The sequence below is a fragment of the Poeciliopsis prolifica genome, unplaced genomic scaffold, assembly GCF_027474105.1.
Source record: "Poeciliopsis prolifica strain line A6 unplaced genomic scaffold, Auburn_PproV2 SCAFFOLD027, whole genome shotgun sequence".
Taxonomy (NCBI): domain Eukaryota; kingdom Metazoa; phylum Chordata; class Actinopteri; order Cyprinodontiformes; family Poeciliidae; genus Poeciliopsis; species Poeciliopsis prolifica.
The window spans coordinates 2,872,531-2,898,610 of NW_026562402.1; the positions used below are offsets into that span (position 1 = coordinate 2,872,531).

The following is a 26,080-nucleotide window of genomic DNA, read 5'->3' on the forward strand; positions in this document are numbered from 1 at the left end:
GACGTGAAGCTGCATACCTTTAGTCTTGTTCAGGTCCCTGTTCATCTACAGGGAGCTGCTGCTCTTCGAGGGAATGTCCAGGAATAAGGGGTGAAGGAGAGGGCAGTAAGGACAACAAGAAAAACATTTTTCTCTCTGTCTTTCTTTAACAAATCAGGCCCTCTCACCTGCCCACCCCCCATTCTCTCAACCTGCTGTAGAGGAGGGGTAACTGTAGGAAGTTCTGGGCCAGGCAGAGAGTCAGCTGTCGCCGTCACTCAGTTAGCAGACTGACTCTGAAAGAGGGGGTGACCTCAGATGAACAGAATGGAAGCTGGAGTCCTCTGGGGGAGGTGGGATATGAGTGAGAGAGAAGGTGGGAGTGGGAAAAGATGTGTTGATCAAAAGGTTTGATTAGTGTGAGTGTGCATGCATGTGTCTGTGTTGCCCCCAGGATGGACTGGTGACCTCTCCAGAGTGACCCCACCCGTTGATCACTTAGTCCTCAAGACTCCTCTAGTGATAAGCGTGTATGATGATGGATGGATGGATGGATGGATGGACGGACGGACGGATGGACGAACGGATGGACGGGCGGATGGACGGATGCATGGATGTGTACAAACGTTTTTCAAAGTTAGCAAAAGTGCTAAGCTAAAAATTAGCACATATAAGTAGATGAGCAGACCATCCCTGATACACACCTTTACCATTTTTTTGCAGTGCAATGCAAAAGTAATCACACCTGTGAACTAGTATTGCCACCAGAGTCTATTAGTATGACTTGCATCAGAGAATCCTTTACAACTTCACTGTTGGACTGTTTAGAATTGTATTTGAAATGTAATATGTATGGATTTGTATCTGTGGATATGTATGTAATTTTTTTATTTATTTATTTTTTCCTGTTGTGGGGAACGGGGCCCGACGAATACCCGTGGTTAAACGAACGGTGGAGTCCGGCGGTAACAGACGCTTAAATTCCGTGACAAAAAGAAAAGAAAAAAAAAAAACCCTTGGTATTTTATTCTATGTTGCATGCCTTTGTGTTTTGTGTTTATGATGTAAAGCACTTTGAAATGCCTTGTAGCTGAAATGTGCTATACAAATAAAATTTGATTGATTGATTGATTGATTAAGATACTTCTGACTGAGTGGAAATGGCCACCAAAGGTATTATTGAAATGAAATCTTGTTCTAAATAGAGAAGAAGATTTTTATCCTGTTCCATTGTCGATAAGCACAGAAGCAAAACTGCTAAACTGAGATACAACGTGTGGTGCAGCTGAATGAGAGCACAACACTCCTCAGGTTGCAGAGGTTGTAGAAACAAAAGTAAGTCAGCAGTGTGGACAGCAAAACAGAGACATGGGTGTGTCAACGGAGCTGGAATTGGTTGGGGGATTAAGAATCTGTGCCTATAGAGAGGTGATAATCCCTGCATATTTTGGGAAATCAATATGAGTGGGCGCATCCTCCAGTTCCTGCACAGCATATGAAATCGAGAGTCCAACTTTAAGGAGATGCTCAGTTGACAATAAGCTGCAGCTGTCTGAAGCTTGCCCTGTGTTTCCTCTTTTTTTTTTTTTTTAATAAATGTCAGTGGTCTAAGAATGGAGAGCTGGTAGCGGGTTACACACAAGGGAGGAATAGATTGTAACAGGGCACAATCGAAAGCCAGACTTGATTGGCCAGCTCTGATGAGGAGGGCTTGTCTGGCCCAATCCTGATCACTTTTAATAAAATGACAGGTGGAACACAGGGTATTTATGGAGTGGAAAAAAGAAAGGCACAGTGCCACCTGAACTGCGTGGAGGGAAAAGTTTCCTTTGCCTGTTGTCTCTACAAGTGCCTGACCAGCCAAACCAGGAACCATGGTAAGAACCTGAAGACAGAAGGAGACACGCAAAGATTTTTATTTTCAAGGATTTATCTTGATGGCATTGCAACAAGAAACCAGAAGATGGAAATTATTAACTCAAAAAGACTGTTTTATCAAATTTTAGGATTTCAACTCATTTGTTTTTCTGGGGAGCGGCAGGATTTACACACAAGTTGGGTTTTTGGATGTTGGAATTACTGAAATTCTTTCGAGTTTAAGTTGAGGCACGTCGTTGCTCCAAACTAAGATCCTCTGAGCGCACAACTATTCCTGCAACTTCTCTTTAAAGTCGCCATAACTTTTGATAGCTCTTTATATACAACCTGCTTTTGTGCCCTGCAGTAGCTGAACTACATAAGATCATCATTCATACTGGAGGGAGCCATGCAAATATAAACGTGCACAGCTGAGTAAAGAGAGAAGATGTGCTGTCTTTCTAATTTTGGACAGTCACCTTGAGAAAATCCCTTTCAAATCCTCATCCGAGTCTCACCTTATAAATAGCTCTAACTGAACTGATGGCTATTGGCTCGTATGATCATCTGAAAGATTTTAAAATGCTTTCAGTAAAATAAAAAAATAACTCACTGGTTTCTAGAAAAGTTGGCAATTTAGTTTTCACACTGACTTGAGGTGAGTTATACATTTCTTTATAAAGTAGCTTTCCTGGAGCTGTACAAGTTCCAAACCAAACCCAGTTTGACATTATCTGCCTATTTGATACAAATAAAATGTAAAACAAGCTTTGAAGGATCCCAAGTAAGTTACAAGCTTTAGAATGTAACATGCTCACATATCCCTCTGGAGATAAAGAACAGCAGGTCTGAAGTTGCATGGCGTTCCACTTGAAGAGCCAACGCTGATGGGCTGAGCCAACTGCGGCAGGATTAAAGTTGGCGTCTGGCTATAGAAAGCTATTTTCAGAAACGTCCTGCTCCTTGGTCACTAGTCGCTCCAACACTGGCGTTTTTGTGGTGCATCTTTACTGATGTTACTGCACTGAGAAATCTGAAGGCATATGTTTTTGAAACCATCTAATTTAATATAGCTTTGTGCATAGGACTGATTTGATCCATTCCTTTAGGAGGGGGATTGATTGTAAAACAGACAAATTCATTGATTTCTAAAAATTGAGTATGAGACTCACAAGTTTGACTTCAAAATTATACATTTACAGAATTATATACACTATATGTATGTATAAATTCACTGATGTGTATGGTAGTTAAATATCCTTAAGAAATCTGAAAAGAAGCCATTTGTAGCCATAGACAAGCCCATGGCTGATTCTGGATGTTTGGTCTTACTTCCTGGGACAATATCCAAAGCCTGCATAAATGCTTTTTGTTTTTTGTTGTGTTTTCTTTGCACTGCTCTTGTTTTTATAGTGTAACTGCAGTTGTGGCCATTTCCAGAGATAATATTAGCATGCTTCTGCTTACAGATGTCTGCTTACAGAATTATATCTTTTTTTCTTGCTTTTTGTTGGTATTTTTTCACTCTATATGCCTTCATTTCACTGTCAGTCAACAGGAAAGTGGGTTGTGAGAGAAGAGAAAGACATGCGACAAAGGTCAATCAAACCCATGACAGCCGCGTAGAGGACTGAGATTACATAGGTCTCATGCTTTAACCCGCATCACCACCATACCCACTATAGACTTTTTAAAATTATTATTCCATCCACGTTTCGGAATAGATCACTTGCAAACAAACAGACAAGCAATATAATGCTCTTGGTATCAGGTGAGGGGAAACAGAAAAAAAAATCCTTCTACCATGTCAGAAGGAATAAGTCCAGAAAAATAAGTTTGAGCCAATAGACGTGGTTCTTTAATGAAACCACACATTGTTTAATATGTAATCACAACTCAGCAAAGTTTGACTTGGCTAATTTTACGTAACTGATTATTCAGAAAGCGTTGAGATTCAATTAAAAAGGAAAAACAAGAAATTTTGTTGGAAATTAAATTAGCTGAGTTAATCATTAACTTTAATAAAGTTCTCCTTCTGGCTCTTCTTTTCAGCTTATAGGCTATGAAGTGTTTTTGAATTTGCTATGTAAATGTTGAAACTGACTGAAAAACAAATCAAATCAGTGACGTAATGATGAGGAGCTCAAAGAAGTTGAGTGTGCAGTTGATCTTGTAAGGAATTACAGTTTGATTTTGGAAATGTAAATAGCTTTTTGTTTTGAAGCATCACAATAAAAAGCTTTAAACTTCAAGACTTCCATCCAAACTTCAGACATCTCCCACACGACAATCAGTTATAGCAAAAAGCTTCATCATAATCATTTTGTTAGTTTTTTTTCTTTTATTTGAGTGTTTACCTTCATTACTTTGATGTACATTTTTAATTTTACTCAGGGATAATTTAAGCATCTCTTTCTCTTTCCAGTAAGCCAAAATGCAATGTATAATAATGTCATAACTGCTCCGATGCCACTCAAAAGACATTATAAACACTTTATACTCCTTTCCCTCTTTTCCTCTCCGGCTTTGTACGATCTTCCAAGCCCACTGACGCCCAAACCGACGCCCGCTCCTTCCTGACCGAGGAGATGATTTCAGGTCTGGTTCCCTTGTATAAATTCTGTCAGTTTTGCAGAATAATCTGTTGATTTGAACCAACTGAGATAAAATAATGTCCTTTATGCTGTGCTTCTAGAAATACAGGGACCAGAAAAACTGACATTGCAGCAAATGCATCTTGTCTGAATTTCAATCTTGTCGTCCTGTTGGTCAGAGTTCAAGGCCGCCTTCGACATGTTCGACACAGACGGTGGCGGTGACATCAGCACCAAGGAGCTGGGCACCGTGATGAGGATGCTGGGCCAGAATCCATCCAGAGAGGAGCTGGATGCCATCATTGAGGAGGTGGATGAAGACGGTATGGATTCTGCTGTACTTTGGTTTTACGCCCGAAAATCCAAACAGTAATGCATGACTGCTCAGACGGGGGTGTCATTTATGGTTTGGACGTTTTCCTGCTCCAACACATCTTATCAGAAGTGATGGATGAACTGATCAGGATGTAATAGGCTCTGCAAATGTGGATCATGTATATCAGAAGTGATGAACAAGGGAAACATTTCAGACTTGAAGGACACTGACCTGCCAAAACTGGAGTTGGATGCGTTTGATCTGGCCCCATGAAGCTCAGAAAAAAGACATTAAAATTCTTCTGTTAGTTTGTAAATCACTGAACGGCTTAGGACCACAATACATTGAAGATCTGTTTTTGTTGTATCAACCTTCCAGACCTCTCAGGTCTTCTGGTTCTGGTCTGCTCTGCATCCCCAGAACCAGAACCAAACATGAAGAAGCGGCTTTCAGCTTCTGTGCACCTCAAATCTGGAACAAACGTCTAGAAAACTGCAAAACAGTCGAAACACCGAGTTTCTTTAAATCGAGGCTATTTCCAACCTGTTTAGAGTTGCTTTTGAACCAAAGTAAATGGGACATTGACAAGCATATATGATGGTTATTGATGATGGTAATGATGATGGTACTCATGACAATGTAATATTTGTTACCGGTTTTCTCAATTGGTGACTGGTATATTTTAGGACTTTCTATTTTCTTTTTGTTTTGTTTGTTTTTATAACTTCGAACTGCCTTATTGCTGAAATATGCTATACAAATAAACTTGAGTTATTGATTCTTATATAGGTAGATTCCCAGGAACGCATTTGATTGGTTGGAGGGGTGGATCCATGCACACTGATAAAAAAAAAAAAAGGGAGAAGTAATTTGTTGTTGTACTTTGAGAAAGTAAACTATTGTTTTATCTTATGTAGGTAGTTTCATGTGTTTTGTTTAGTTGAGGGTGAGAGTTATCTGAAGCAGGGTACCACCCCACTGACTCCATGTCTTCTCAGGCAGCGGTACGATCGACTTTGAGGAGTTCCTGGTCATGATGGTGCAGCAGCTGAAGGAGGACCAGGCCGGAAAGAGCGAAGAGGAGCTGTCAGAATGTTTCCGCATTTTCGACAAGTATGATTTTCCCTAAGCTAACCACCGCATTCAGTATGTAAACCCTGAGGTCCGTCAGACTTAAATGTAAGAATGTTAAATACTTAGCGATGTAGAAACACTATTTGATGACACATCTTGTTTGCCAACTGGAGTTTCTGCAGAGTTCAGAGAGTTAATAGCATTAGGCTTGTTTGAATGAATTGTTCTAATGTGATGGAAGAAAGTTTTTGTCTCACTCAAACATTTCAACATATTTTGTTGTTTGCTTGAAGTAAATCACTTTTATGACAATGTTGCTGTTACAACATTGTAATGAGATTCAGTATGGTTCACAAACATTTATTTGTGAACTATCCTGATACAACAATAAAAGTATTGATAAAAAATGACCTGACCTTTAAATATATGTATAAATTCTTTGCTTGTGTGGTCATATGAAAGAAAATAAATAATAAGATGAGAGTTGAACACATTTTCTCTCTGTCTCTGCAGGAACGGAGATGGCTTCATTGACCGGGAAGAATTTGGAGATATTCTCCACATGACTGGAGAGCAGGTCGCAGAGGAAGACATCGATGAAATGTTTGGCGAATCAGACTCAAACAAAGACGGAAAAATTGATTTTGATGGTAAGATTGTTGACATTTTCAAACGGAAAACTACATAGCTAGATTGGGCCATTGTTTTTGTTAAACTGAACAGAAAATTGGAACTGAAAATAAACAGTTTGAAGCTGAAAAAGAGTGAAATAAAAAAAGAATTATACACATCAAAGCTTATGATTGTAAAAACATAAAAACTTTGAATACTTATGAGGTAACAAAAGGTTGAATATTTTGAAAAACAAAACACTGAGATACTCTCACAAACGTGCACGGATTTAATAAGAAATAATGTATGACCGAGTGAATCTGAAAAAATATCTAGTGAATGTGGGTAGCAATCATAACAATAATACACCAAATGTATTTCAACAAAAATGTGAAACTAATGCAATAAATATTCATTATTTATACTTTTATTGCCACGATGTGTGGGTTGTAAATGATGGACTGAACATAACATAAAGGTGCTTAATTGCTCATTGCATGGTCTGAATATATGTCCTGGTATGAATAATGGACATGCTGAACTCTCTTCTTTCCTTTCAGAGTTTCTCAAAATGATGGAGAATGTCCAGTGATGAGCCCAGCTCTACATTCCTTCCTCAGAAATCAAATAAACCCCTCCAAGAAGAAACTGAAGGCTACAAATATGAACGGTTAACAAAATGTACAAACCTAGTTGAATTAAACATCTCCATGCCTCTCCCCCCTCAGTCAGCGCTTCCTCTCTTTCTTCTCATGTAAAACCCAGAGTGTTGTCAAAGATTTCTATAAATATACATTCGGACCTTTTAAGACGAAGACGCGTTCTTACACCGGCCCCTCAGCTGTGCTGTTGGCAGCTGCCGTGTCTCCAGAAATGCAACACCAGCTGGCTTCAACCCCCCACTTTCATCCTGCTCACCCTCAGACCTGAGTCTCTTACGCACCATGACCTCTGCTCTATAAATACACCAAGCTTCTTCCTTACTCTTATTTCCCTCATTTTTCTAAATCTATACCATACAGGTGAGTTGACAGGTTTTAGCCTCCGTCACTCTTCACATCTTACCCACCTTCACTAGCTGTATTTCCATTTTGCTAATATTGTAAAAACACAGTTTCGTAATTGCAGCGTTTCCCTAACATAAGAAATACAGTTAAAATCACGTGAGTAAGTTTGTTCGCATCATCAGTCGTTAAAAAAATGCCGTGCCATTTTCTTCCTATCACTCCCGGTTATTTTCTTTGTCTTTGTTGCCACCAGTTACAACTGGCTGCATGTGACTGGTGTGATGCGAAAAAAATGTTTCAGTTTATATACACTACTTTCGATACGACTGTAAAACCACCTCACCCTAGCGCAAAAACATTTCATAGAAAAATTGCCGCTTTTCCATCAAGCAAATTTAATTTTCGTAATTCCAATTAGCACAATTTTAAGGTAAATGGAAACACTGCTGCTGGGACGTTTAAACATGTAACCTCCTTTTTCTCAGACACGACTGTAGCTGGTCTCACAAAGTCACACAAAGTCTCACGAAATTCAAGCCCCATCTTACTTTGTCTCCACTTTCAACTCAATCAGACCCTCCCTGCTGCACAATCACCTTGATGTACATTAAGGTAATTGTACAATTATTTAATACCTCTGAGGCGTCACATCTGATTAGAATAAAATCTGATGACTTTCGCTCGCAAACAGGTCTCCCAACGCGGAGACCAAAGTCTCAGTTGCTGTCAGAGGCATAAAACAGGCAGTCACAGCGCGGATCAGTCAACATTGGTCTTCCTCAGGGTTTATAGCCTGCAACCCTCTCTGCCCCCACACTACCTCTGAAAAACCCTCCCCTGCTGGCTCCTCTGTCCAACTTCTCAGTTTCCTGCCTGTGAAGTCACCCCCACCTCCCAGGAGCCAAACTTGGAGCATCAGGTTTGGTTTCTCACCCCTTGGATGTAACGGGTGGGGGACTCTATCTCTCTGCACTCCTATTCAGCTGAAAATCAATTGGTTGCGCAAGGCACCCTGGCCTCTGCACAAGTTGAAGGTTGATCATCACAAAACCAACAACCCACTTCAGTCAACTGAAGACCTCCACCTCCCTTGTTGACCCTCATGAGTTTGGAAGGCCTGACCAGAAACCCCAGCTGATCAGAGCTCTGTTATCTTTTTAGTCATCACATAAACCTGTTGCCAAAATTATCAGGATCCACAAGTTTAAAATAAAAAACGCAGAATCCATTCAGTTTGTCTTTGCTCCATCAACTCTTGTCAGCATCATGCTGGGATATGATCCCTCCCTGATGCCTCCTTCGTCTCCTGAGTCTCCGACTTTCCTCTGTTTTGCCTCGATCTCAGAATTGCTTGAAAGGCCTCCTTTGTTCCGAGCTTCGTCGCTTCATGTACCTATGGCGTCAGGCTCCTAGGAGTGATTGGTCTAGCTCTGGCCCCCCAGAACCCTAAAAGTTCAGGATACTAAATCTGGAATCCTGTGAGATGCAGTGGGCGGGGCCTGGCCACCCCCGTTTAAAGTGTGTCTGAACCTTGTCTTGATGTCTAGTCTCTCTGTTGGGGTTCACACGGATTGACCACTCCTTTGGGCTTTTCTTTTCACATCGGATAATTGGGGGGGAAAGCATAATCCACAAACATGGTAAGAGGAATTTATTGCGTAAATGACCATTCTAGGGTGTTCAGTGTTTATCGGTGAACCAGGTATTTAATTGGTCATTAGTCATATTAAAGTTCTGTAGTAATGATGGAATAATTAAAAAGATCCTTCGGCAGAGATGTTGAGATGCAACTTTTTTTCTTTTGGCTTCCAGAGGATGTTTATCTGTTCTTTTGATTAGTTTTTTTCTTTTGCACATAGAATTTAGAATTTTAAATTTTCTAATTTGGATCATCTGTGCAACATTTTAATTGACTTTTTAAAATACGGATTGATTTTGGTCTTAACAGGATAGTCTCCTGCAAATACTCCTAATGTTGAGCATTGCATGTTGATGAGGATCAGGATGGAGCGTCAGCTGAGAAAGTGCAGATTCTGCTTAGGAGTCAGATTCCAGGGGATTGGATGTCTCCAGGCCATATACAGGGAGTGTAATGTGTTGAGCCTGAAATAGCTGGACTAATTTTCAACAAGCTCCATGAAGTCCTTTTGAGACCGGGGCATTTATGATGCACCATGTGAATCACAAAAAAGCAAACTTGACAACAATGTCAAACATAACCTGAAATAAACCCCTCAAACTGACGAGAGCTTAAATTTCATCTCTATAGTAGTTTTTTTTTTTACCCCAAGAATTCTTATTTTCACTACAACTCTACACAAGTGGTAGCTATTGTTTGTATTTCAAGCATTTGTTCTCTCAATCAATTACCTGGTGTCAAAAAATGATTGATAAGTTGTCAGTCTGCTCCACTGCTCTGGATTGAAGCACAATTCAGCTGAACGCAAATTTATAGAGTCCAGAAATGAAGTCTGGAGTGAAGTGACCCCTGTTTTCTTGCAGACTGACGCACAACAAGAGGCCCGCTCCTATCTGAGCGAGGAAATGCTGGCTGGTGAGTACACTGATAAAACAAAAACAAAACAAAACAAAAAGCTGGTGCGACAATTGGGATCTTTGTTTAAATAAGTTAGACTCCAATAAATTGTTGCAATAATGCCTATTTAATTAAATAAATCTAGGATCAGTTATCATCAAAACAAACAAAGAAAAAATAAGAATTTGAGCATAAAACATCAGTGAAATAGTGATTGTGGTTTTCAAGATCAATCTGAGTTTGGCGAGATGTAAACCTCGACAATCACAGATTTCTGGAAACAACTAACAGTCTGAGGGGTTAAGAAAGCTCTGCTGAGCATTGGAGTTAGCATGAGCACTTTGGCCAGAGTCCAACTCTACACTTCCTCCAACACCAGCCTTTTCCAGCCCAGATCTAATGATAGTTCCTTATGTTTTTACAATGTCTAAGATGTCTCAGCAAAAAATGTTAGGTGGGATTTGTTCCAAAAAGAAAGTCGCTAATGTTATTGTTTTCCTCATGTTAAACACTGAATAAAATACTGGGCTGAACATTGAATTCTTCGAATAGCTGATTTTTTAATAAACTGGAAAATATCCCATCATTATTGCTTCAGATCATGAGTACATGTAAAATACAGAAGTAGCTCACAGTGTATAGAATTTCAAGGCAGACAAATGAGGAGCAGCTTTTGACCATTCAGTTGATCACAAAAGACAGCAGTTCATCAATATGTTGCCATAGCAATATGCAATGTTTCTGATAAAATAAATTTAAGAAACACATAATCCTCTTACATCATCATGTCCAACCTTGATGATGTGATGCTTAGAAGTTCTAATCACACAACTAATGAATGTCTATTAGCCAAGTTCTGAGCCCAGATCCCACAATGTTTCCCACATTGATTCCCTCCAGAGTTCAAGGCCGCCTTCGACCTGTTCGACACCGACGGTGGCGGTGACATCAGCACCAAGGAGTTGGGCACCGTGATGAGGATGCTGGGCCAGAACCCGACCAGAGAAGAGTTGGATGAAATCATCGAGGAGGTGGATGAGGATGGTGAGCAAAACACGCAACTGTTTTACTTTTACGCACAAAGGCGTTGCGCTGCCAGTGGCCACTTGGAAAGCAAATGATCAGAAGTTACTGTTAATAAATGTTTTTGATGTGGGTGTTAATAAATTTCAGCTTGACTCTGTGAAGCATTATTGAATATTTTAAAATCTTTTTCAAATTCGGAAATCCAGTGTGTTCAGATGTAATCCAACACAGCTCACATCTAACCAGGCATTTGGGGGGTTTACCCTTATTTTTGTTATTATCTTTATTTTATTTTGATTTTTGATTTTCTGATTTCCTTCTTTGTATTTGTTGTGCTAACCTTCAGGCAGCGGCAGCATCGACTTCGAGGAGTTCTTGGTCATGATGGTGAGGCTGCTAAAGGAGGACGAGGCCGGCAAGAGCGAGGAAGAGTTGGCAGAGTGCTTCCGCGTGTTCGACAAGTGCGTCCACTGCGGCGGGGGTTTGGATCAGAGCCTGTTCACAAGATGCCTTCTCTTTTATGCATATGGCTCCGCTTTTTCTCGTGCGTTCCTGCAGGAACGGTGATGGATACATCGACAGAGATGAGTTCGCCCTGATCATCCGCAGCAGCGGGGAAACCATCACAGATGATGAAATTGATGAGCTGTTGAAGGACGGAGACAAGAACTCTGATGGCATGCTGGACTTTGACGGTACGTGGATGATGGGAGAGATGCCTAACCATGAAATAGTCCTTGTGGAGAAGTTGACCTTGATCTTTGAACAACTAGATTTAAAAGTAAATAAAATAAAATAATAATAATAATAATAATAATAATAATGTAGATGTTTTGTTCTTTTATATCATTTTGAAATTTGCAAGATTAACTTCTTGCTCCAATTGATTGACTTGATTTACAGAGTCTCTACACTATAAAAACTAATGGTTAAAAATAACAATTTGTGGTACATACAACTGCTTTTTTGGGTTATTTTGGGAACACAGTTGTGGTTAAAACATGGCGGTTGGCCGAACAAAACATTGCAAAAAGTGAAATCTAAGTTAGATTACACATCTTAGATCAAAGGGGTCTAAGCTTGCTTCTTATCTTGTAAGATACCTTTTCTCAGTAGGATTTTTGTGCCAGAACATTTCCTTTATTTAAGTGTTTCGGTCCTTCATTGTGTCAGTAAGATAGCTATATCATATGTTATTGTCAACTAAACAATAGAAAACATGAAAAATAAGTGATTTGTGAATGGGTTCAGTCTTTATCTGCTTGCACATGAAGCAATGTAGAAGCACAAACAAGAATGAAGTAATTAGAAACACAGGACTGAATCAATATTGAATTAATACAGCTAAAACAAATGTTATTGTTGAATCACCTGTAAGTGGGCCTAAACATACCCTCTTAGCTTGTTCTGGCTACATAGCAGAAACATAGAATTTGGGTGGAATGACTAAACCTGCAGCTTTTGGACTTCAACTGTTGCTGATCCTGTTGGGTAAAAATTCCTCTTTAATCTCTTTTTCCAGAATTCCTCAAGATGATGGAGAATGTGCAGTAAAACAAATAGGACTCAATGGACATTCCTCCAACCTCCTGCGAAAACCCCTTTCTGAATAAATCTGCACCACGCTCTACCCTTACCTCCATTTCACTGACTCACAAGCACTCACACACTGTCCACCTGTTTCCCTGCCTCCTTCTCCAGCCTTGCAGACATCCTCAACAGACAGCAGGGCACCTCGCTTTGGAGCGGGAGTCGCTATCTGAGCTACATTAATCCCTGACTTGCTGATAGACGCAGACAGTTAGCCATATTTGCTGCTGATGCTGTATCCTGTGGACAGCATGGCTGCAGTGAGGAGATTGTCTCCAAACACCATCTGCATGCATGGCGAGCCCCCCCGCTCTCTCCTCTCTGCTGGTGAAGCTGTGATCTAGATCTAGTCTAGAGAGATAGGCAGCTTGTCACCTGCTGCATAGACCAAGGACTTCAAACACTTTACTGTACAAAGAAGTAACTTGCTTGAACAGAATAAATGAACTAACACATGCTCACTGGTAGTTGGTCTGTCATATTTATGGTCTGTGTAAAAAAACAAACAAAAAAACAACTTTGTTTTGAGGAATTTAAATAAAATCTTTTTTTGTTTCTTTACCTTTGTCAATTTCAGAATTTGTACTCATCCCAGCATACACCGGCTGAAAAAATTAAACGGTGTCACGAGTGTAGAAGTTCAGGTTCAGTGTTCGTTAATTGAGTTTAATGTCTATCATTCTTGGATGTGATCAGGCAGGTTAATCTCTGACTACTTTGAACTCTTTTAAGCATAGAAATTGATTTTTTTATGTCCTTTTTCAATGTCACTTTTCAGAGCATGGGTCAGCAGAAACATCTTCGATGCCAAAGTCTGTTTTTTCAGTTTGAATGAATATTAAATACAATCTGTTGTGTTGTTTCCTAAACCCAGAGTGGCCCAAACACTGACAATAAAAATCTGTCCCGTTGTGGTTTGGAACACCTCAATTCCACTACAAAACACAGATTCAGTATGTTTTTTTTTCCTAAGCGGAGACAAACTTCCTCTGGTTGGAAAAAGTTAAAAAAAAAAAAAAATTCCCCAAAGTAGTTTTGATCTTGTCACCTGCAAAGATTTGTATTCTTGTATTAAATTTTCTGTTCTGGGAATCATATTAAGGCCCACAACTATTTTGGGTTGCAGTAGCACCAAAATATACATTTATGTGTCTCAGGTGTCCATTTTCATTAATGTGCCACACCTAATGTGGCATGCTGACATACAGCAATGATAAATGAGCAAGAGTCTTCATTTAGAACTGTTGTAGTTCAGCATATCACATAATCTGCATCACATAGAGAAATCAGCACAGACTGCTCGTAAACATATTTTTGGCACCAATGGAACCCTAAACATGGCTCCTGTCAACTGCTGTCTTGGGAACCATTTGTACATAGATCGGTCATTTATAAAAGTAAATAAAAAGAACAAGTCATTTACTTTATTTAAACTGTTTCAGATAACTTTATAAAATATATGAGAGATTTTGGCATTGCGTATTGAGCTATGATGCTAAGCCACTGAGAAATAGAGGAAGTCAAGTTGAAAAAAATAAAACAGAGTTCACGAATATTGTAATCAGATGCATCAGCAGTATGTGTCCACATGTGTGTCCATTAAGAGCCATAATTGGCTTCATCGAAAGCTTTCCGGGCTCTCTTCAGCTCCTCGTTCATGGTCAGCAAATCTTTGACGCGGGCAAATTTTCTGGGATCTTTGCGGATCAGAAAAACTATGTCTTCCACCTGGACGCGGCCCTGCCGCCCGATGGACATGGCTTTGTGGGTCATCTCCGTGATGAACTCGATAACCAGGTCCTCCAGGATGTCCACGGACTCTGTGTACGGGTTCTGGTCGTCGCCGAAGCCGTACATCATGCAGCGGAGTTCCTTCGAGAAGAGCCTTTTCCTTCTGCCGTGGCCAGCGGCGTCCACCCCGCCGGAGCCGTCCTCCAGCTCCTCCTCGAAGCCCGGCTCGTCCTCTTCCTCCGCCATTACTCTAGAAATAAACACAAATATAATTAAAGTCAATTAAACTTTTATAAAAACGTAACGAAAAAGACAACTCTTACATTAACTGCCTTGTTCAACTGAAAGCGCGAGACAACAACAGAGCGTCTGAATTTCTACTTCCTGTCTGTCATAGGCTACTTGTAAACAAATTATCGGTGCACTATCGCCACCTGTCGGACTGGAGCGCAGCAGGACATAAACTTGAAAAATCTTTGAGTTTTGCAATTGGTATCGCGTTGAAATGAATCCATTCATTCATTTTCTTACACCCTTGTCACCAGTGGTGCCTGTCTCCAGGGAAACACCCTGGACAGCTCGTTGAAATAAATAAATAATTGTAATAATTTACATTGTCAGTATCTGAACCTAGAGTCAATCAGAATCCAGTAATGGCAGGATGGTAATAGAAATTCTGGGTCACGTTGCAGAAAAGAACAAAGAAATGAATATGGAATCAATAAAACAATTAATTTAAAAAAATAGATCGTCCATAAACAAGGTTGGACAACAGTTAAAATCTATGTTTAAAGTGAACAACCAGAGTGTTTTGAGCTGTGACGTAAGTAGTGGGAGAAAATCTATATTCCTAATGACTGGAGGAATTATTCAGAGAAAGCCAGTCTAAGTTTCACAAAGAGGAACATTACAGTTTAGTTGAACTACTTCCTGTTTGTTTCCATTCTGGTTGACATTCCAGTTCAGAAGGTGGCGGTAATGCACACTTTTGCACACTGTTTGCTTAATCTAAGAAGAAGAAAAAGAAGAAGGAAAAAACAACATAGGCAGATAGTCGCACAACAGATGGTAAGTGCTGTTGAACTGTCATTTTCATGTCTTTAACCTTCTGTCGGTGCGCATAATACGGGAATACATGTTCCTTTCGTGGAAAACTATGTCCGAGTGTCTAACAAGTTACCAAAGCATTCAGTCTGTCTAACAGCTGTTAACACAAACCCTGGTAAAAATGAGTTGGAAAATGATCTGGGTCCGCATCATTTACACGCTGGCGCATCATCGGGATGTCCCGCTCTGTTCCAGAGCGAGCGCGTCGCAATCACAATATTGACTTTATGGTTGCTAAATCTCATAATTAGAGAATTTGGGGGTAACTTGGAGAAAAGGTTCGCTCTGAGGAAGGAAACCCTCCTCTATCGCTCAACTTGTTTTCGGCCTGGTCCTGCGCCGGCGGACTGTAAAGGAGTGGCTCTGCCGTGTTTGACAGTCAGCTGGCGCTAAACATCACTCACTGTGAACTTTTAATACTGCTTCACTCTTTTCCCCTAACTTTCTCCAAACGCAGGTTGTCCCGGTCACAGCGAACAGTAATGGGTGGGTCCAGAGTTTGTGTGAAGACGGTGGTCTGTCTTCATTAGCGGTTCCGTATGGCGTGGCCGGTCCAGTTTCTCTTCCGGGGCCTTCGCACTCTCGGATTGGTTCTCCTCTACTATGTCTTCTCCATGGGCATCACCTTCTATAACAAATGGCTGATGAAAGTAAGAACCTCCATGCAACTTGTGTTTGTCGTTGCTCGACTGGTAACCTGTCTTCCTTTTTATTTGGATGAAAAACTGAGAAGTAAGCAAACGAAGCCACCATCACTTAAAATATATATTGAGTCTTAAACAATAAATAAAACAAATCTGCTTATAAAGACACCAAATAACATGCAAAAGTGGAAATTTATTTAGAAATAAAGAAAGAGGAAGCAGTGAAGGTGCCAGTGCAAACGTAACATCTCTTCCAGCTCTGAGAAAACAGCTGGAAGAGATCTGCAGAGAGATGCAGCTTGTATCTCTCTGCACCTACAGGTAGCAGAGAGATACCACACTGTTACCACACTGTTAGTCAGTTGTCTGAAAGAAGTCCCCTGAACGTTTCTTGGTGTGAAAAGAAAATTAAACTTTGGTATTTGAAAATAATTTCAAATACTGAGAAGGTAGTCGTAACTTACCAGAAGCACAACCCACATACCTTCTAACTACACTTAAATCAAGGCAGATAGAGATGATAAAGCCTTTGAAGCTGTTTTTAGATACAAAATGTGTTATCTGAAAGCAACTTGTCAGTTTCAGGGGAGTTTTTTTCCAACTTTAATGGGCTACTTTTATATTTTACTCAGAATTTGAACAGGGAGTTACACGATGAGCTCATCTTTTAAGCACCAAAATGAGTGTTTGTGAAAAATGGCCTAAGAAATCCCCTAAATCTGTAGATTAAAAAAAAAAAAAAAAGTAGGTATCATGTCGGATCTTAGCATTTCTCACGGAGTGGGAGGCAGTCTAGTTTATTCTGTCTGCTTCTGTTTTCTCAGGGCTTCCACTATCCCTTGTTCATGACGCTGGTTCATCTTGGCGTCAATTTCTGTCTGTCAGCTCTGACGCGGCGGGCGATGCAGTGCTGGACAGGGAAACCTCGCATCATTCTGACCTGGCCAGACTACCTCCGTAAAGTGGCTCCAACAGGCAAGCTCTTGTTACTTTTGGACTCTGAAGCTCTTGTTACTTTTGGACTCTGAAATGTTTTGATTGTCAATTTTGAGAACCAGGGGTTGAAGGTCAGATCTTATCATGTTTACTGATGGATTTTTTTTTCCTCTTCAATAATTATTTGACTAAAATCTAAATTGATAAGTTTCGTCACACATCTAAACATGGAAGTATCAGGTGATGTTAAACCGATCATATCTACCTGAGCAAAGGTCTGAAAATCAGCGGCTGTTCCCTTTTCTCTGCTGTGATAGAGGGTTGACTGATAGACCCGCCCACTTGGTCACGTCATGCGCAGTTAATACTGTTGCCATTTTAACATCTTTGTCACTGTATTTATCAACCTTTCTTGCAAAACAAATCTATAATGGCCAAAATCAAAATTAGCAGTTCTGGCTTTTTAAAAAGGCAGCCCTAAACATTTTTCAGGCACACAGTATTCTTTTATCTCTCAGTCAAGTAACCGGTACCTTCAGCTGGTATAAAAATGTTGATTTGACAGTGTAATTTGTTTAAGTTTCTCTCTGTCGCTTTAAGAAGCTTCTCCTCTTCCCGACTCTCTGCCTTCAGCATATCAAGACAGCAATGCCATTTACAACCATTCTTGGAGTGATGGTCTGAGAAATAGTTCATATGACAAGCTTACAGGTCATTTATTAGAAAATCATGTTTCATTCATGTACATTCCCTCTATATCCAGTGTAATATAGATACATTGGTGGCCATACATACTGTATCTACATGAAGTGCATTTGGCTTGTAATTTTAGAAAAAGTTGTGAACAGGTTCATTTTCTCTGCAGCCTTGGCAACAACACTGGATATAGGGCTTTCCAACTGGAGCTTCCTCTTCATCACCATCAGTTTGTAAGTTAAAGGAAGAAGAGCATCACAGCCTTGTCACCTGAACTGTTGTAATGTCCTGTCCTCATGTCTGTTTCTTTACGGCTGAAGGTACACCATGACCAAGTCCTCAGCAGTGCTGTTCATTCTCTTTTTCTCCCTTGTGTTCAAACTAGAGGAGCCGGTGAGCAAAGATTATTTAAATTTGAAAGAGATTCAAATTATTTTGACCGTAATTGGCCTAAAATAAACAAAGAATAATGTCTTTTAACAGGAGAAAATTTTTTTCATTCTTTTTCTCTTTTAGCTCCATAAAAAGAGGGGAAGACTGTTAGAAATCATTAGAAAACATTTTAATGATCCCAGAAATTTTCATAATGATGGAATAATTTTCCCTCAAATGTCTCCTTTATTTTTGGAATTTTACAGCTTCTTCCTTCAAGAAGTGTCTGTTTCAAAATGATACTTATTTTCTTTTACTCCTTAGTACATCAAATAAATGCTTTATTATCCTGTTAGTGCAAAATAATAACTGAGTCTTCTTTTTACTGCATAATGGACGTTTGAGAATGTCAGTAAAACTTTTCTAACACACAGATATTCCAATCTGACCACAGCGTCTGTCTGCTCCTTCTTTCCCATTTTTACCCAGAATCCCCTCCTGATCCTTGTGGTCCTGCTGATCTCCAGCGGACTCTTTTTGTTTACATTTGAATCGACTCAGTTCAACATGGAGGGCTTCATCATGGTGCTGTTGGCCTCCTTCATCGGGGGAATCCGCTGGACCCTCACTCAGGTCCTCATGCAGAAAGCGGAGCTGGGTCGGTCTTGAGTCATTTTCAATTTCATTTGTGCAATTAGTTTGGAGGTGGACTGTCACTGTTGAATTTTAAAAACACAAAGTCAGCTAAGCTTGTTTGATATTTTGTTCTTTTTCAGGTCTTCAGAATCCCATCGATACCATGTACCACCTCCAGCCTCTCATGTTTCTTGGACTTTTCCCCCTTTTTCTCTACAATGAAGGTGAGTATAGTCAAAGTGACAATTTATAACTTCCATCAAAAATCTATTTCTTTCACCTATTTGTTAGACCGATTGGTAAGCAAGATCTCTCAAACCATATTTACTTAGCTTCTCCAGCAGTACATTGTCATCAGTTTTATCAAAAGCTTATTTTTTAATCTACAAAATAATATTTCTTGTCTATTCTGGCTGACATTTCTTCAAGCATATTCATAATGCAATTATTTTTTTACAAAACACATATTGCTGCTTACTACATAAAATGTTATGTTTATTGATAAATTGATCTAATTTGGTAACAAATATATACTCTAAGATGTTTTGAAAACTAAGGAGCCATGATCCTTGCTCTTTCTGATAACATAATTTGAAGAACAACCTTAAAGAAGGATCCTTGCATTAGGTAGATATCTTGATCTGGTAAATATTGTAATGTATCCACTACATTCATCCTTGTCTTGTTTCTATCCTCTCTCTGCAGCGCTGAGCCTGAGTTCTTCAGAGAAGTTGTTCCGGGTGACAGAGCTCTCTCCACTCCTCTATTCCCTCATGACGCTGAGCGTAGGCGGCATGCTGGCCTTCGGGTTGGGCTTTTCTGAGTTTCTCCTGGTCTCCAAAACGTCCAGCCTCACATTGTCCATATCAGGAATCTTCAAGGTCAGGGTGCTTGAAATCCTTGAAAGTGTTTGAATTTCAATTAGGTGTTCTCAAGGTTTGGAAGTTGTTTCATTTCTGAACAGTTTTGTAATAGAGTGCAGTCTAACATTTGATTAAAAGCCTAAATCTGGAAAGTGTTATTTACGGTTTATAAAAATAAACCTTTTGATTTAATTTCTTGTTGTCTGAAATTCAATCAGACTAAACCTTTCTTGTTTTAAGTTGGATAGAATCAATACAATTATTGCTAAATGCCAGAAAACTTTGCAAGAACATTTTTTTTAGATTTTTTGTAACATTCTGTGTATATTATGATTTACAATTTAATTTAAGAATGAAGGTAATTTATCTTAACATAAATTGTTTGAAGTGTCTTAATGTAGGGAATATTTTTACTCCTAATGGCTCAGTGACATATTGATCTGTGTAATGATCAATAAATGTTCTTTAACGATGTTTAACACATTGAACATCATTATTATTATTGGGGGATGTTTTTGTTCAATTAGTCTTATGTTCTCAGACTAGTCAAATTGAAAGTGTATGTGTGTGAGTGAGACATTTTGTTGCATTTTAGTTTCTCGTATGAAAGAGGATTAGAGCCATTGGGGGAAAAAAATTAAGACTTTTATTTCAGAATTCAAACTGTTTTTCTGAGATTAATGTAAGAATTCTTTCTTTTTCTTTTTTTTCCCAGTGGCCCTAATCCTCTCCCATAACCTCATGCCTACTGTAAAATGTAAATAATACCACAAGATATTAATAGCAAAAATAAATATAAAAATATCAGGTAATAGTGAATTGAAACCGTTGTGGGGTTTTTTTTGTTTTTTTTCTTTTATAGTTAATTTGTATTGTTTTTATTTCCAAAGTGATGTTGGAAAAGTTTGAAAAATTACTTTATAAGTGCTGAAGTGTTTGAATTGAACTTTGTAAGGTACTTTGTGTACAATGTGCATTTTTTTTTTTTCCACGGTGGCATTTCCAAAGAAGTCCCATCAGTCAACGCTCAGCTGTTAGCTTCAGTGTGAAATGCTCACCCTAAACCTTTCTGGAATAGTTTATCTGTCAGTCATGTAGCTGAATTAGTCCAAATACTGTAACGTTAGGATTAACATTCCTGACTGGAGCTTTAATGTTTAATAGTGCATCCATCTGTCAAAGTTATCCAAGAGATACAGCAACGTTGCTGTTTTCTCTTGTTCTTTTGACCTATTGTGGTTTCTGGTCTTCCAGCTGTAATCTAACCCATTTGTACTTATTGCTTGGTGTTTCCTGTAGGAGATATGTATGCTGCTTTTGGCAGCATCTCTGATGGGAGACAAAATGAGCAAACTGAACTGGTTGGGGTTCGCAGTGTGTCTCTGTGGGATTTCTTTACACGTGGGACTCAAAACATACTATTCCAAAAGTAAGTATATAAAAGACGTTGCCTTCCATGTCTAGCTTCCGAGAATGTTGCCGGTCCAGTTTGATTTTTCCTCCTGCATCCCTGCAGGCTCAATGATCCATGGCATCTCCTAGATTTCAATTTAATGTCCATTTCTAATGTCTGAAATTATTCTGATGATCATCTACAAAATATACTGAGCTTTAAAGCTGTCGCTACTACATGCAGATTTCATGCAGGTCATGGTTTTATTCACATCTTATTAGTGCAACTAGGAAACACCGTCAAGTGTTACATTCCTGTAATCCAGTGAAGATTTTTCCATTCGTTATTGAGATCAGAAAGTTTTGCAACATGCCATTCTTTTAATAAAATAAAAATGAAAAATCAAAATTGAAATTTAATTACATTGTTTAACATTTTGAGAAATGTTTCCAATCAAAACGAAACTCTTTTGGTTATGTAAATTTGAAATCTAATTCTGCCAGAGGTAGGAACAATTTTCCCTTTTTGAAATGCGTCTAACCCGTCTTTCTCCCCCGTCAGATAAGACTCCTTCTGTTCGACAGCTCAGCAGTAAAAGTTCAGAGCTTCAGCTGCCATTACTTCGGCAGAACGGAGATAAATGTGAGGATTCAGCCGCTGACGACTGTAACGATGAAGAGGAGGAGCAAGAAATCTCACTACATTGACAAAACCCCACTTGGACTCAGATCATTCCTTAACTTTTAGAAAAGCTCTTCCAGCTTCTTTGTTTCAGTTTTCTTCTATCTGAAGGGCTTCAGTATGACTTTTTTTTTGTAGTTGTTGCTTCCTTGGCTATACATTTCTCTCTGGACTTAAAAAGAAACAAAAAAAAATATTTTGATATTTAATTGTTGCAAATACAGTCAAATATTATGAATTTACAATGTCTGACAGGTGAGGAAACAGTGTCATATCTTTACAGCAATGTTCTGATGCATCAAATGGTGGCACTTATTTTTTTTCTTTTCCATCAGCCAAATCCGAGATATCTTCGATGTTATTCTGATAGTTACTGGAGAATAATTTTGGACAAAAAAAAAGCAAGTAACATAAATCTACCAATTCTGAAAAATATTTCTATTAATTCTGGAAGATACCAGTTTGTGGTTTCAATATTCACATATTTTTTTGGTCTATAATGGAGAATATGAAAAAATAATAATTACAGGTTCTTTGAAGTGAGATATTTGAATCCATCAGAAAATGACTAAGTTACATAATCATCTCTACTTTATGTGTTGTACCATAAAGTTGTCAACCTTTTTCAGATTAATAGGGTTAAGAAGATCCTGTGTGTGTATTCCTGAGAGCATTCTTTAAAAGAAGAGTGCTCACATTTTTTTAGTTCTGATGTACTTTATGGATGGGAGGAAAAATAATTTTTTATTATTCCACTTGATAATTAAGAGAAAGTTAGCCATTTCACATCTCTGGACATTGATTGTTGCATCAATTTTAATGCTTCCATAGGGCTTGACATTAAGCAGCCATCAGATGTTGTAGACCTAAATTTAATGTCATTGTGTTTATCATGATACCGGATACAGGTTAAATGATCATTGACCAATATTTAAAACGCTCTGCCTGTAAATTTAAAGCTTGGTTCAATGTTGGGTGGGTTACTAACATTTTCCAGGCTTTTACTTGTATTTCAAAGCTATGTGCCTTATGAGCTATTTATGCTAATGAATATGTCGATAATTTGCATAGCTATTTATTAAAGGATTTTGATGTGTATAATTTTCAGTAAAAGGATACTAATGAAAAGGGTGTAAAGTGTAATTTTATTAAAATTTTTAATAAATTCGTTTCAGTCATTTGCTTCTATAACTCAACATTCAATTTTTCCGTAAGGGAGAAGAAGGAGAAGGGCCCATTTCTGCTTCAAGAGAACGGTTTCAAGTATCTGGGCGCCATGTTCAGTGATCAAGTGGGGGCTGCATATTGACTTGTTCACCATGAAGAACAAAACCGTCCTCTTGAAGCAGAAATGGGCCCTTCTCCCTGTATGTATGGTCATGGTAAAAGCTGCTGCTCCATCATTATCTCCAAACCAAATCATGAAATAATTGGATCTTCACATCAAGTGAAGTGTACATTAGGGGGTTCCAGGTTGAAAAACATGGACTTACAGACGTTTGCTATAACTGCATAAAAATCTGAAAATGTCTAGTTGAAAGTAGAATTGTTCAATTTTTAGGCAGGATGGGATAGATAAAGCACAAAATGCCCAGGTCCAACGTTTCTGCAGTGTCTTCTCGCGTTGAATTTTCTCTGAATAACTACTTTTCTCACTTCCTGTCACAAGTTGCTGTGTTGCAACATAAATGTGTAAGTTGAGATTTACTTTCACATATTTTTGCACTTACACAAGTGGATTTTGTTTGCCCTAAGAAACCCTATTTGTTCATTACTGTTAGCATTAAGTTTTCAGTTGGGTCAGTACAATTCTAAACGTAGCCTACTCTTCATACAAATAAAAATGACAAAAACAAGCATGTGCTTTATGTTTCTAAAGATTTTTTGTGGCACTAGTGGCCTTTCTCCATCAGTAGTGGGACAGAAAGGAGGGTAAAACGTAGCAAAAGTCCCCGGGTGGGAATCGAACCAGGATCAAACCCTCAGGACTCACCTCCCCAAGCGGTGCGCGTGCTCCACCACTGAGCCGTGTGATTATCAGAGTTACCGATAAGTGTTACTGAACCTGCAGTAAAGTAAAAAGGTTTGGAGCAGAGCCGCGTTTTGAAACTTGGTGTTGACGTTCTGGGCCGACTTTCTCTGACTTTTTAAGACGTTCTTGGAGAGCCACTCCCATGGCGGAGCGGGGCAGCAGGACGACCCAGCTCCGTCTCCAGTTCGGGCACGAGGACAGCTCGTTTCCAGGTTCTGCGGAGTCGTTTTGACATCCCCTCCAGTGGAATGCGGTTTGGAGAGTTTTTGACGGGATAACCTGAAATTCGTCGACCGGGCCAGGTAAGACATCACCTGGCAGCTCCCTGAACAAAGAGCTTCTAAGATGGTGGGACATCTTTATTTTTTTCCGGACCTTTTTTTCAGCTTCCACCGTCTGTTGAAGAGAAGGAAACACCTGAACGGACACCTGCGTGACCGGACAACACCTGAGCTGTAAGGTGAATCCCAGAGGCTTGACCTCTGGTAGCTTCAGGTCAGTTCCCTTTTAGGTTTTAATTGTCTACGTTGAGCTACATTGTTTAAATAAGCAGCAGGCTTACGTAAATAATAAATAATAAAGTACTTATTGTTGTTTAAGCTTCAGAGATTAACTCAAACTTATGCTAAGTTGATTTTCTGACTATGCAACATGTGAAACATGTTTTAGGTTGACTGGGCCTTATTTGTCAATTAAAATCCTTAAATTAATGTAAAATTACATTTGGACTGCAGTTTTAAATAGATCTCTTTTTAAATGTGTACTTTTGGCCACCTTGTCCGATTCTCAAAGTGAAGGTGTGTTTTTAAAAACAGTTATAACTTTTTAAATATATTTGACTACTATGAAGATACTGTTTCCTGTCAAGAAACCAGTTTGAGCTTTTTTAAAGGTTTTCCCCATAAACGTTTCTTAAATATTTCGAATAACTTTTCTGTGGAAAAAATGTTTTTTTTTTTTAAATCATGACTTCCTGACTGTTCTCAGAAGATTTCTTAGAGATTAGTAATTGAGCAAAATCATTCAAGCGTTACAAAGGCCTTTAAGCTACAGGAATGACCTGGTGTTTAGTCTACTCAGATAGTAGGCCCATGTGCTTTGCAGGTGGCTCTTTTCACATCAAGTATTTTTCATTCCAAAATGCTGTGGAATTCCGAATTGGAAGAAAAATTATAGTTGCTTTTTAAAACGTTTTGAAATGTGGCATACAGTGGTATTCAGTCTGACACTAAATAAAACCCAGTTCAGTTGTCTGCTTCCAGAAGTCTTTATGTACTAAAGACTTCATCAATATGCAACCCTTCTCTGAAGGCCTCAGAGGTTTGTTGGAGAACAGTAGTGAACAAACAGCATCACCAAGACTAAGGAATACAGCAAGCAGATCAGAGAAAAGATGGAGATCGTTCAAGTCTAGATGTCATCATGTATCTCGAGACAAACGGTTGTCCATGGGAATGTCCAGTTAGCTTGAGCTATGGATCTGCACCTACCACAGTTATTATGGGACTGCTGTCTGCTTCACATTTATTCTCTTATTGGTTGGGGTTTTGCCATATAATGAATCCCTTCCTAAGCTTCGCCAGAGCTTTCTTTCTGCTGTCTCTGCTAGTTGTTCTCCAAGGCTCAAATCTATTTCTAAAAACATGTGCTAAGATGATTAAAAGAAAAAAATCGAGACAAAGCATATCACCCACAGCCACTACAGCTTTGCTTTAGTCTATTTCATTCACACTTAAGTTTCCAACTTAAGTGTGTTAAGTTGAAACTTAACACTTAATTTAATTTTCAGACAAAATATTTAGTTAGCAAAATAAATATTTAATTCGGGGCTAAAAAGGTAAGTATTTCAGTCAGAGTTAAATGTTTACATTGGAACTAAATATTTAGTTTGCCAATTACCTTGCTAAATATTTAATTTGTAAGCTACTTGATTTGTATTTACGCCGTGAATTAAGTATTTAGCTTGGAGCCCTGACATTGTACGTCACAATGAATAACAGAGTAAAAATATGACTTTGAGAAATGTATACAGTGATTTTTTTTATGACAAGCTAAATTCAGCTGAATATTGCTTTTAATTTTTCACTGTGTAACTTTACAGATGGCACCCCATACTCACATACTCACAACCTGGTTTTCTTGTCAAAGAGAAAGTTCTTTACCATTTTCCTCTATTCTCTCCATTTCACAGTACCTGGTCTATGTATTGTCACATAAAATCTAAAGTAAAATGTGTTGAAGTTTGTAAAAAATAAAAAATAAAGAAAAAACATAAAAAAATAAATACATTGTGTATTGACTCTGTTCACAAGCCTGGAATATTTTTTTTGCAATCAGACTTTTGTTTGCTACACAGTTCTATTATTCACAGAAAACAATCATCAGCAATTCTGAACCC

The 26,080-nt window shown here is 38.8% G+C and overlaps 5 protein-coding genes across 6 annotated transcripts in view; 4 read left to right on the forward strand and 1 right to left on the reverse strand.

The window, feature by feature from the left end:
• The first annotated feature begins 1,739 nt into the window (after positions 1 to 1,739).
• Positions 1,740 to 7,159, forward strand: tnnc2.1 (troponin C2, fast skeletal type, tandem duplicate 1). The gene is made up of 6 exons (XM_055048330.1): positions 1,740 to 1,856; positions 4,380 to 4,434; positions 4,610 to 4,753; positions 5,745 to 5,859; positions 6,334 to 6,470; positions 6,993 to 7,159. The coding sequence occupies exons 1-6, from the start codon at positions 1,854 to 1,856 to the stop codon at positions 7,022 to 7,024; spliced, it is 486 nt and encodes a 161-aa protein (XP_054904305.1). The 5' UTR covers positions 1,740 to 1,853; the 3' UTR covers positions 7,025 to 7,159.
• A 1,839-nt stretch (positions 7,160 to 8,998) lies between these two features.
• Positions 8,999 to 13,152, forward strand: tnnc2.2 (troponin C2, fast skeletal type, tandem duplicate 2). Its single transcript, XM_055048331.1, has 6 exons — positions 8,999 to 9,079; positions 9,942 to 9,993; positions 10,876 to 11,019; positions 11,348 to 11,462; positions 11,560 to 11,696; positions 12,524 to 13,152. Exons 1-6 carry the CDS (start codon positions 9,077 to 9,079, stop codon positions 12,553 to 12,555), a joined length of 483 nt encoding a protein of 160 aa, XP_054904306.1. The 5' UTR covers positions 8,999 to 9,076; the 3' UTR covers positions 12,556 to 13,152.
• An 841-nt stretch (positions 13,153 to 13,993) lies between these two features.
• Positions 13,994 to 14,784, reverse strand: taf13 (TATA-box binding protein associated factor 13). The gene is made up of 2 exons (XM_055048332.1): positions 14,646 to 14,784; positions 13,994 to 14,572 (listed from the first exon to the last, which is right to left on the reverse strand). The coding sequence occupies exon 2, from the start codon at positions 14,566 to 14,568 to the stop codon at positions 14,191 to 14,193; it is 378 nt and encodes a 125-aa protein (XP_054904307.1). The 5' UTR covers positions 14,569 to 14,572; positions 14,646 to 14,784; the 3' UTR covers positions 13,994 to 14,190.
• A 519-nt stretch (positions 14,785 to 15,303) lies between these two features.
• Positions 15,304 to 22,817, forward strand: slc35c2 (solute carrier family 35 member C2). Its single transcript, XM_055048336.1, has 10 exons — positions 15,304 to 15,390; positions 15,887 to 16,079; positions 16,898 to 17,048; positions 17,875 to 17,938; positions 18,026 to 18,098; positions 18,567 to 18,735; positions 18,854 to 18,937; positions 19,419 to 19,594; positions 20,876 to 21,005; positions 21,531 to 22,817. Exons 2-10 carry the CDS (start codon positions 15,969 to 15,971, stop codon positions 21,674 to 21,676), a joined length of 1,104 nt encoding a protein of 367 aa, XP_054904311.1. The 5' UTR covers positions 15,304 to 15,390; positions 15,887 to 15,968; the 3' UTR covers positions 21,677 to 22,817.
• Positions 22,818 to 23,725: 908 nt separating this feature from the next.
• The window catches only part of LOC129371638 (collagen alpha-1(XX) chain), a 28,863-nt gene continuing 26,508 nt past the window's right edge, over positions 23,726 to 26,080 (forward strand). For both annotated transcript variants that reach the window (XM_055048334.1, XM_055048335.1), the window contains exons 1-2: positions 23,726 to 23,984; positions 24,069 to 24,177. The gene's annotated coding sequence lies outside the window, so the exon portion shown is untranslated. The remainder of the gene's footprint in view (positions 23,985 to 24,068; positions 24,178 to 26,080) is intronic.

Excerpts from the sequence above, each read along its gene's own strand:
- tnnc2.1 (XM_055048330.1), top strand. Across the intron at positions 4,435-4,609 it reads GACCGAGGAGATGATTTCAG|AGTTCAAGGCCGCCTTCGAC; the intron begins GTCTGGTTCCCT and ends CCTGTTGGTCAG. Across the intron at positions 6,471-6,992 it reads CGGAAAAATTGATTTTGATG|AGTTTCTCAAAATGATGGAG; the intron begins GTAAGATTGTTG and ends CTTTCCTTTCAG.
- tnnc2.2 (XM_055048331.1), top strand. Across the intron at positions 11,463-11,559 it reads TGCTTCCGCGTGTTCGACAA|GAACGGTGATGGATACATCG; the intron begins GTGCGTCCACTG and ends GCGTTCCTGCAG. Across the intron at positions 11,697-12,523 it reads TGGCATGCTGGACTTTGACG|AATTCCTCAAGATGATGGAG; the intron begins GTACGTGGATGA and ends CTCTTTTTCCAG.
- taf13 (XM_055048332.1), bottom strand. The coding sequence starts at position 14,568 with ATGGCGGAGGAAGAGGACGAGCCGGGCTTCGAGGAGGAGCTGGAGGAC.
- slc35c2 (XM_055048336.1), top strand. The coding sequence starts at position 15,969 with ATGGCGTGGCCGGTCCAGTTTCTCTTCCGGGGCCTTCGCACTCTCGGA. Across the intron at positions 18,736-18,853 it reads CATGCAGAAAGCGGAGCTGG|GTCTTCAGAATCCCATCGAT; the intron begins GTCGGTCTTGAG and ends GTTCTTTTTCAG. Across the intron at positions 21,006-21,530 it reads CAAAACATACTATTCCAAAA|ATAAGACTCCTTCTGTTCGA; the intron begins GTAAGTATATAA and ends CTCCCCCGTCAG.